We start from the raw sequence: 9,682 nt of genomic DNA on the forward strand, positions 1-9,682 counted from the left end.
GACACCCTGTAGAGCGGTAATAAGGTGATGATGTCATCAAAACACCTCCAACCCATCACACACCAGCGCCATGGGCTTGGAGAGAGAGAGACAGCCATGAGCACAGACACAGACACAGACAGAGAGACAGAGAGACACCTTTCAGTTTGTGGTCGAGGTACTCCAGCGTGACTCTGATCACCTGAACGATCGCCAGAATGAGAGAACCAAACGCCAGAGAACCTGTGTGATACCTGACACACACACACACACACACACACACACACACACACACACACACACACACACAGTGTTAATCATCACAATATTCATTACAGCTCATTTTCATTTCGGAGGAAAAAAACAGTGTGAAACCTTTTTGAGAAGTGAAAAAAGTTTAATAATCAGAAAGTTTCACACTTTCATCTAAAAAAGATTTAAAAGTATAAAGTTTATAAAAATAAAATTTCTAATAAAATGATATGCTGTAATTTTATTATATTTAAATTGCAAATATGAGATGAATAAACACACACACACACACACACACACCTGAGGGCGCGGCCGAGAGAGCTGAAGATGGGGAATGCTGGGATATCTTCGGGTTTCTTGAAGGCCCAATAGTAGGAGGCGAACGCTCCGGCCAGGGTCACATGACCCAAGGCCACCACGAAGTTCACACACCAGAAGAACAGGAAGAGGTTGTAGAACTGGAACAGAATCAGGTACCTGTGATAGAACGTCTCACCGCCGTAAAACGCAAACATACACTCGGCGTCGGGACACAGCGAGGAGATATTCGAGCTGTTAAATGTCTGGAACACACACACACACACACACAGAATATTTACTGAAACATCTGCACTACTATTATTATTATTATTATTATTATTATTATTATTATAATTATTGGTCATGTGACTGACCTCAGGGTCACACGTCTGCCTGCTGAACTCACACTCGCTGCTGTTGAACACTTTATACACCGCGGCGCTGGACGTCGACAGAAAACTGCAGGAGTTCATTAAGGAACACGTCAAACAGTCACTAAACATCGGCTGTGTCCAAAACACTAACCTTCTGCACCACTTAGGGCGCCTACTACAACATCAGCCACGCTAAACAGTGACAGAGACGTCTTAACGGTGCTTATGTGACACTGGTGTGTGTGTTACCCATAATGCACTGTGAGTGTGTACTGAAATATAAAGTTTGCTGGAATTCTTGTCAGTGTGTCAGGACTAATCGCACACGCTAATTCAATCGCTAGCGAGCAGGCTACAGTATGATGTTCTCTGTGAGAGCTACTCTTCATGAAACAATGTGATGTGTGTGAGATAAACATGGAGGACAGTCGAGACTTTGTCTGAAGCTCAGTGGAGAATTTCTCACCGCCGCCTTCACACACGAGCGCGAGGTCTGAGACAAACAAAGGCATTGTTGTGTGTTTAAGAGAGTAAGTGTGTGTGAGCGAGACGGACGGCTCAGATTATATTAATGGAGAGAGGACAATAACCTGGAGTGCTGCTGAGTGCTGCACTCTGATTGGTCAGAAGAAGGTGTTGATTAGTTTTCTATAACAGCAGCTCTGACAGTAGTGCAGGTTTATATTAATGCGCTCGCTCAAATACGTTATTGTTTCTATAGTAACGGCTCATTCACAGAGACGTGTACAGCGCACGCTCCACTGATGATAAACGTGTGTAATTGTTGATCTCGAAGGAGATGTTTATGTAACATGTATGGAAGGAGTCTCCAGTGTCAGAGGTAAAGCTGTAACTGTAAGTTTTCCGATGTCTTCAGGACAGAGGAGTTTACGCTTCTTTGCGGTTTCTCAGTAACATGCGGAACAAGCTGCGATTATTTTCTCTTATTAACTTGAAGAGAGAGAATAAAGAGGCTGGTGAGGGAACGAGTGTTTATAGCTGCTATAATGTAAGCGACAACAGGAACTGACTCGTTTCACTGACATTAAGTGCAACTGTAAATGGATAAAAAGTATGACATTCTTTCATTTATAAAAAAACTCATAATTGTTGCTGTGGTGTAAGAGGAATAAAACACTTAGTGACGTGTTGTTAGAGGAAAATAATCAACCTCAGGGAGGTAACAGTAACTCTGCATCATCACACCATCCCGTCACTCAGTAGTTCTACCATAACGTGTGTGTGTGTGTGTGTGTGTGTAGGATACACAGCAGTGATGGCCCAGTACGCAATCACCAGAGCCAAAAGGGCAAAGGTCAGCAGGGGATAGAACAGTGATGACATCACGTGACCCACGGCCCTGAAATACACAGCCACAGAGAGGCGGAGTTAGATTACTGTGTGTGTGTGTGTGTGTGTGTGTGTGTGTGTGTGTGTGTGCGTGTGTTACCTGCTGGCCTCTTTAATCAGAGCGATGGCGATCTGGAGACGTTTCCTGAGGAAGATGAGCAGGAGGATGATGATGACCTCCACAATACACAGGATGATCACTGACACACACACACACACACACACACACACACACACATCATCATTAGCAGCAGCAGCATTATGTAGTGAACACACTGAGTAATATTTAGTGATGCTGTGGGCGTGTTTCAAACCACACACACTTGTTCACTATATAGGGCACACTTCACCTTTACACGCCACAGTGCATTATGGGTAATGTTGCGTACCGGATAGAATACGCTGTTTGCAGCGCAATGTGAGATTTTATGCTTTAACACATGGCATGTAGTGAATACGGTGTGGTTTATAGTAAATGTGACACTGTTCTTGAGGCAGATGTACACTATGTGCACTATGTAGTGAGTAGGGTGCATGTGTTGTTTGAGACACAGCCATATTAGACTGAGAGAGTGTGACTGAGTCTCACTGAAGGCGAGCCACGTCTGCTGCAGCTGCAGATACACAGAGAAGTCCGTCTGCAGGCCCAGGTCTGTGATAGACACGTCTGCACCGGGCTGTCCTCGGAACTGCACGTACTGCATATAACAGTGAACTATACCTACACACACACACACACACACAGAATAGAGAGAGAGAAAGACAGACAGAGACGTACGTGACTTTAGCGTGTAAACTACGGCGTGTGTTTAATGTTTAATTAAAGCTGCATGTACGTTCCTCACCGTATGCAATAACGAGCAGCACCATGATGATCATCACCCACACCATCACCCCCGCTAACAACCGCAACAACAAAATGAACAGCAGACTGAGCACCATCGCTACGAGCAACCCACTGAGAGAGAGAGAGAGAGAGAGAGAGAGAGAGAGAGAAGTGGTGAGACATCGTATGAAAAAAGTCGTATGAAATCCTGTTTGGAGATTCAGTAAACACGTGAAGATACGTTCTCTGGTATGATGAGACCAAAACTTTAACTTTTTGGCCTTAGCACAACTGCAACATCTGGACTTAAACCAACACTGAGAACAACAGCTGCACTGTGAAGCACGGTGGTGGTAGCATCACATTGTGGAGCTTTTCATCAGCAGGGAAACTGGTCAGTCCAAATACAGGACAATCTTACAAGTACACCTGTTCCACAGACAGGGGGCGGAGCTTCACCTTCTAAGAGGATGCTACACTGGAGTGGTTCTACACCAAGAACCTGAACAGGTTAGGACCTGAGCATGTTAATAACCTGAACATGCTATAACCTAAACGTGTTAGAACCTGTGTGGGTTAGAACCTGTGTGTGTTAGAACCTGTGTGTGTTAGAACATCCCAGTCAAAGTCCAGACCAGATCTGACTGAGAATCTGCGGCAAGAGGTGAAAATTTCTTTTCCAGAAGAACAAACAAAAACATCTGGATCCAGGTTTGCAAAGCTAATAGAGGTAGATCTGCTGTGTGTGTGTGTGTGTGTGTGAGACTCACAGCAGGATCCAGTGCCAGGACTGTGTGTAATCCTCAAAGATCCTCATGAACACCTGCCGCGCCTCCAACACGATGTTCGACTTCCTGACAAAACACACAATAATAACCTACGATAAAGGGGCGGAGTCAGAGTCTCTTCCTGTGGCTGAGTCCTAAACCAGACACTACTGCACTAAAGAGTACTGCATCCATATTAACCTACAGTACTGCACTACTTTAACACTTGTTATGTGATTTGGGACGCAGCCCCAGGCTAAAGCTAGTCTGCTGTACCCTTATCTTGCTAATAGTGTTGACTACTGAAGGCTGTATGGGTTACCATGACGACTGTACACTGCACGTGGCTGCGTCTCAAACCACCTATCTACAGTGACCTGAAGAAGTTTAGTGTCTCTACAGAGTAATACACACACACACACACACACACACACACACACACTCACTTTGATGCCTCTAGCAGGTCAGTGGCGTTTACATTCATGGTGTTTCCATCTGAGAAAGACGTCTCGTTGCCGATAACAACAACTCCACCCTTTCTTGTCTCCAGAGCCGGGAGGCATCGGCGCGTAACTGAGAAAATCACACACACACGCACATTACATTACTGTAATTTACATCATTGTATTGCTATATCTGGTGTGTCCATGGAAACATTGTTAGCAAAACACCATGAACACCAGTCCTACTGTGAAGCATGGTGGTGGGAGCATCATGCTGTGGAGATGCTTTTCATCAGCAGGGAGAATTGTCAGTCCAAATACAGGACAATTCTAAAAGTAAACCTGCTCCAATCTGCAGGAGACGTCATGCTAACAACATTAGCTGCTCGGGGCTTTTGGCTATAATGCTACTGCCCGCAGATGATGAAGAACTTACAAGGCTTGCTGGGGAAGATCATAGCTGGACACGCCCTGTCCCGCAGGAGCTCAGGAGTGGTCTGAAAACACAAAAACAGAAACACACACTCAGGTAACTGTGGGCGGAGCCGTCCTGGTGCGATGTGATTGGTGCATGTAGCAAGCTACCAAGCTAGTTTGTGAGTGATGAGTGACATGAAGACAATAGCGAGGTGATGCAAGTTAGCGTGATCACTACATAGCCGTTAGTCTATAGACTATGATTATAACGCTCCTATACACAGGATTTCTGCTCACAGCCAATCAGAACACAGCATTGCAGATACAAAGAGTGAAGGCATCTGATTGGAGAAATGTCATGTGATGAGGTTTAGATGTGTTTCCTCACCAGTGTGAAGTCGACGTCCTCCTTACAGAACTGTGAGTAATACTGCAGGTCCTGATCATTCCGCTTCGCCTTCACTAGGGTTAGGAAACGATCCGGACACTTCTCTACACAGATCTGCACACACACATTCACACACACACACAAATACAACACAAAAACACAAACAGACACACAAACACACACACAGCAGGGATAAATATCATACGATTGCACTGACGTATATCATGTTTAACTTACACTGAGAGAGAGTTTTGGGGTAAAAAGGGTAGATGAGGCAGATAAATGGAGGAGTTAGAGGAGTATATGGAGGCAATAGAGGGGTAGATGAGGTGGTTAGAGTGGTAGATGAGGTGGATAGAGTGGTAGATAAGGGGGTTAGAGAGGTAGATGAGGGGGTTAGAGGTGTTGATAGGGGATTAACAGGGTGAATGGGATAGTTAGAGGGATTTAGATAGATTGAGGAGTTAGAGGGGTATATGGGGAGGTCAGAGAGGTAGATGGAGTGTTTACAGGGGCAGATGGAGAGTAAGAGGAGTAAAGGGGGTGGTCAGAGTGGTAGATGAGGAGTAGATACCTGTGTGGTAGGGCATTGGAACTCCAGCAGCACTAGTGGACTCGCGCACTTCAGAATGTTGAAGTAAAAGAGCAGAGGCTTTTTCCTGAAAATACAAAACACCACGCTGAACAGCTCCTGACTCACTGACAGTCAAACCGACTCTACAGCGCCACCTACAACCCTCGCGACTCACACAGAAATGATTTATACACACTTTATTCCATATGTGTACCCTGTCACACCTTTTCCCTTTCAACCCCTTTATCCCACTGCACTGCATATCAGCCACTGACCTCTACAGTGCTTGGCCCCCTGTAATCGCTGCTTCTGCACTCTGTAAGTGTTTAACCCTGACCTGTGCAATAATGTAGTGTTGAGTTCTCTTTCACTTACTCCAGTGATGTGCCCTGCTGCCCACAGAACTGCCCCTTGCTGTCTGTGGGGTAAATCACCTTCCTCGGATCTCCCTGAGACCAGGCTGCACACACACACACACACAAACACAAATATTTATTTATTTATTTATTCTTAGCAGTTTAGTCTCTACAGTCTGTATAAAAGACAGACAGGGAGTAAATTTACCCAGAATTGCCACTACAAAGTACCCCATCAGTGCCAGGATGAAGAGAACACAACACAAGACATCAGTGCAGCTCCTGAAAGACACACAGACACACACACACACAATGCATAGTTTCACACAGGGCTTACTTCCTAATGCAGGGAGCTCATAATTACTTAGTGTTCTTACTAGAAAGTCAGCCATTTCAGGGCTCCGTCCCAAACTCATTGATTAGTGTTATTCTCAGTGTGTGACGGAGTGTGTGTGTGTGTGTGTGTTACCCATGATGCACTGTGAGTGATGGACTGAGGAGTCAGTAATGGTCATTGATATTAACCCTAACAGCTGTGTGTGTGTGTATTTGATATAGCTGCTGTGTGTTAGTAAAGTTCATACATGTGTCTCTGTCTCACCTGTTCTGTATCGGGCCTTTAAAATTCGGGTCGTACTTCCTCGAGTCTCCTGAAAAAAAATAAATAAATAAAATAATTATAAAACTAACAACACAGAGGCGTGGCCTAATAGTGTGTGTGTGTGTGTGTGTTGTTATATCTTCATTACATGTGTGAGTATTTGATTTGAGTGTCAAACAGCTGAAGTATCTGTCTGTGAAAATGAACGAGATGATGTAATCAAACTGCGCCATCAGTAAGCACACAGTCACACAGCTGTAATAGTGTTTTACACAGACATGAACAGGAAACACTTTTGTGTGTGTTCAGGTGTGTGCGTGTTTGTGTGTGTAAATTCACTGTACAACGTGGCATAATGTGAAGTTGTGGCATAATGTGTAGTTGTGGCATAATGTGAAGTTGTGGCATAATGTGTAGTTGTGGCGTAACGTGTAGTTGTGGCGCGACGTGTAGTTGTGGCGTGTGGTGTAGTTGTGGTGTAACGTATAGTTGTGGTGTAACGTGTAGTTGTGGTGTAGTTGTGGCGTAATGTGTAGTTGTAGCGTGATGTGAAGTTGTGGCGTGATGTGAAGTTGTAGCGTGATGTGTAGTTGTGGCGTAATGTGTAGTTGTGGCGTAACGTGTAGTTGTGGCGTAACGTGTAGTTGTAGCGTAATGTGTAGTTGTAGCGTAATGTGTAGTTGTGGCGTAACGTGTAGTTGTGGCGTAACGTGTAGTTGTGGCGTAACGTGTAGTTGTGGCATAATGTGTAGTTGTGGCGTAATGTGTAGTTGTGGCGTAACGTGTAGTTGTGGCATAACGTGTAGCTGTGGCGTAATGTGTAGTTGTGGCGTAACGTGTAGTTGTGGCGTAATGTGTAGTTGTGGCGTAACGTGTAGTTGTGGCGTAACGTGTAGTTGTGGCGTAATGTGTAGTTGTGGTGTAACGTATAGTTGTGGCGTAACGTGTAGTTGTGGTGTAACGTATAGTTGTGGCGTAACGTGTAGTTGTGGCGTAACGTGTAGTTGTGGCGTAACGTATAGTTGTGGCGTAATGTGTAGTTGTGGTGTAACGTATAGTTGTGGCATAATGTGTAGTTGTGGTGTAACGTATAGTTGTGGCATAATGTGTAGTTGTGGTGTAACGTATAGTTGTGGCGTAATGTGTAGTTGTGGTGTAACGTATAGTTGTGGCGTAACGTGTAGTTGTGGCGTAACGTGTAGTTGTGGTGTAACGTATAGTTGTGGCATAATGTGTAGTTGTGGTGTAACGTGTAGTTGTGGCATAATGTGTAGTTGTGGCGTAACGTGTAGTTGTGGTGTAACGTATAGTTGTGGCATAATGTGTAGTTGTGGTGTAACGTATAGTTGTGGCATAATGTGTAGTTGTGGCGTAACGTGTAGTTGTGGCGTAATGTGTAGTTGTGGCGTAACGTGTAGTTGTGGTGTAACGTATAGTTGTGGCGTAGTTGTGGCGTAATGTGTAGTTGTGGTGTAACGTATAGTTGTGGCATAATGTGTAGTTGTGGCGTGATGTGAAGTTGTGGCGTAATGTGTAGTTGTGGCGTAACGTGTAGTTGTGGTGTAGTTGTGGCGTAATGTGTAGTTGTAGCGTGATGTGAAGTTGTGGCGTGATGTGAAGTTGTGGCGTAATGTGTAGTTGTGGCGTAATGTGTAGTTGTGGTGTAGTTGTGGCGTAATGTGTAGTTGTAGCGTGATGTGAAGTTGTAGCGTGATGTGTAGTTGTAGCGTGATGTGTAGTTGTGGCGTAACGTGTAGTTGTGGCGTAACGTGTAGTTGTGGCGTAATGTGTAGTTGTAGCGTAATGTGTAGTTGTAGCGTAATGTGTAGTTGTGGTGTAACGTGTTGTAGCTGTGTGTGTGTGCATGTGTGTGTGTGTGCATGTGTGTGAGAGAGATCTTCTTTACATCTTCTTCTTTGCAGTTTGTGGTTCACTTCACACAGACTTCCTGTATTTTACACTCTATCTTTTCACACACACAGGCACACACACACACACACACACACACATTCTTCACGCGTGTGTGTGTCAGACAGGAAACGATGAACCCACACTGCCAGTCAGTGTATTGGGTAAATATCCTTTCATACCTCGCTGCTGCTGAGTGCTGCACTCTGATTGGTCGTCAGGTGTTGATTAGTTTTCTATAACAGCAGCTCTGACAGTAGCGCAGGTTTATATTAATGCGCTCGCTCTGATACCTTATCGTTTCTATAGTAACGGCTCATTCACAGGGACGTGTACAGCGGATAATAAACAGATTAAAACATGCTGCTATTTAAAAAAAACAACAACCGAATAATCATGTGTGTGTGTGTGTGTGTGTGTGTGTGTTTGGAGGATGTGCTCAGCTCCACCCGTCTGCTCCTGTCTGTCTCTCTGTATTTCAGCTACATCACCGCGCCGGAAACGAAGCGAATAAAAAGGCTAAAATGTCACACACACACACGCACACACACACACACACTCACACACACTCACCGAATTTGGACTCGGGCTCTGTCTCCTCCGCCTTCATCACTGCTGTGATTTATACTGAAAATAAACAGTACACAACGCACTCCATCAAGCGCTCTCCCTCTGTCTCTCTATCTCTCTCCGTCTGTCTCTCTCTCTCTCTCTCTCTCTCTGTCTGTCCGCCCACAGAGCGCGAGACTGCAGTCTGCGAATCAGAGCGCGAGGACATGACAGACAGCGTCTCCAACCAATAGCAGCTGAGCTCAAAATCACGTCTATTACTGTAACACACTACAATGCAATATTACTATATTACACTGCCCTGTGATTCGGGTGATGAGGGTGATGATGGTGGTGGTGATGGTGATGAAGATGGTGATGGTGATGGTGGTGATGATGATGGTGGTGATGGTGGTGATGATGGTGGTGGTGATGATGATGGTGGTGATGGTGATGAAGATGGTGATGGTGATGGTGGTGATGATGATGGTAAAGATGGTGTTGATGGTGATGATGATGGTGGTGATGATGATGATGATGATGATGAAGATGGTGATGATGATGGTGGTGATGATGATGATGATGATGATGGTGATGG

The 9,682-nt window shown here is 44.9% G+C and overlaps 1 protein-coding gene across 2 annotated transcripts in view; it reads right to left on the reverse strand.

Annotated features, from left to right (window-relative positions):
- The window catches only part of slc44a2 (solute carrier family 44 member 2), a 26,529-nt gene extending 17,274 nt beyond the window's left edge, over nt 1–9,255 (reverse strand). For both annotated transcript variants that reach the window (XM_053232008.1, XM_053232007.1), the window contains exons 1-16: nt 9,109–9,255; nt 6,628–6,676; nt 6,235–6,308; nt 6,046–6,130; nt 5,671–5,755; nt 5,097–5,210; nt 4,728–4,788; nt 4,295–4,421; nt 3,852–3,935; nt 3,101–3,213; nt 2,845–2,976; nt 2,356–2,455; nt 2,173–2,265; nt 906–990; nt 532–794; nt 139–233 (exon numbers count right to left, since the gene is read on the reverse strand). In XM_053232008.1, the coding sequence (XP_053087983.1) occupies nt 139–233; nt 532–794; nt 906–990; nt 2,173–2,265; nt 2,356–2,455; nt 2,845–2,976; nt 3,101–3,213; nt 3,852–3,935; nt 4,295–4,421; nt 4,728–4,788; nt 5,097–5,210; nt 5,671–5,755; nt 6,046–6,130; nt 6,235–6,308; nt 6,628–6,676; nt 9,109–9,145 (1,597 nt within the window). In that variant the 5' untranslated portion in view covers nt 9,146–9,255. The remainder of the gene's footprint in view (nt 1–138; nt 234–531; nt 795–905; nt 991–2,172; nt 2,266–2,355; nt 2,456–2,844; nt 2,977–3,100; nt 3,214–3,851; nt 3,936–4,294; nt 4,422–4,727; nt 4,789–5,096; nt 5,211–5,670; nt 5,756–6,045; nt 6,131–6,234; nt 6,309–6,627; nt 6,677–9,108) is intronic.
- Between the last annotated feature and the right edge of the window lie 427 nt (nt 9,256–9,682).

The sequence above is a fragment of the Pangasianodon hypophthalmus genome, chromosome 2 (genome assembly GCF_027358585.1).
Source record: "Pangasianodon hypophthalmus isolate fPanHyp1 chromosome 2, fPanHyp1.pri, whole genome shotgun sequence".
Taxonomy (NCBI): domain Eukaryota; kingdom Metazoa; phylum Chordata; class Actinopteri; order Siluriformes; family Pangasiidae; genus Pangasianodon; species Pangasianodon hypophthalmus.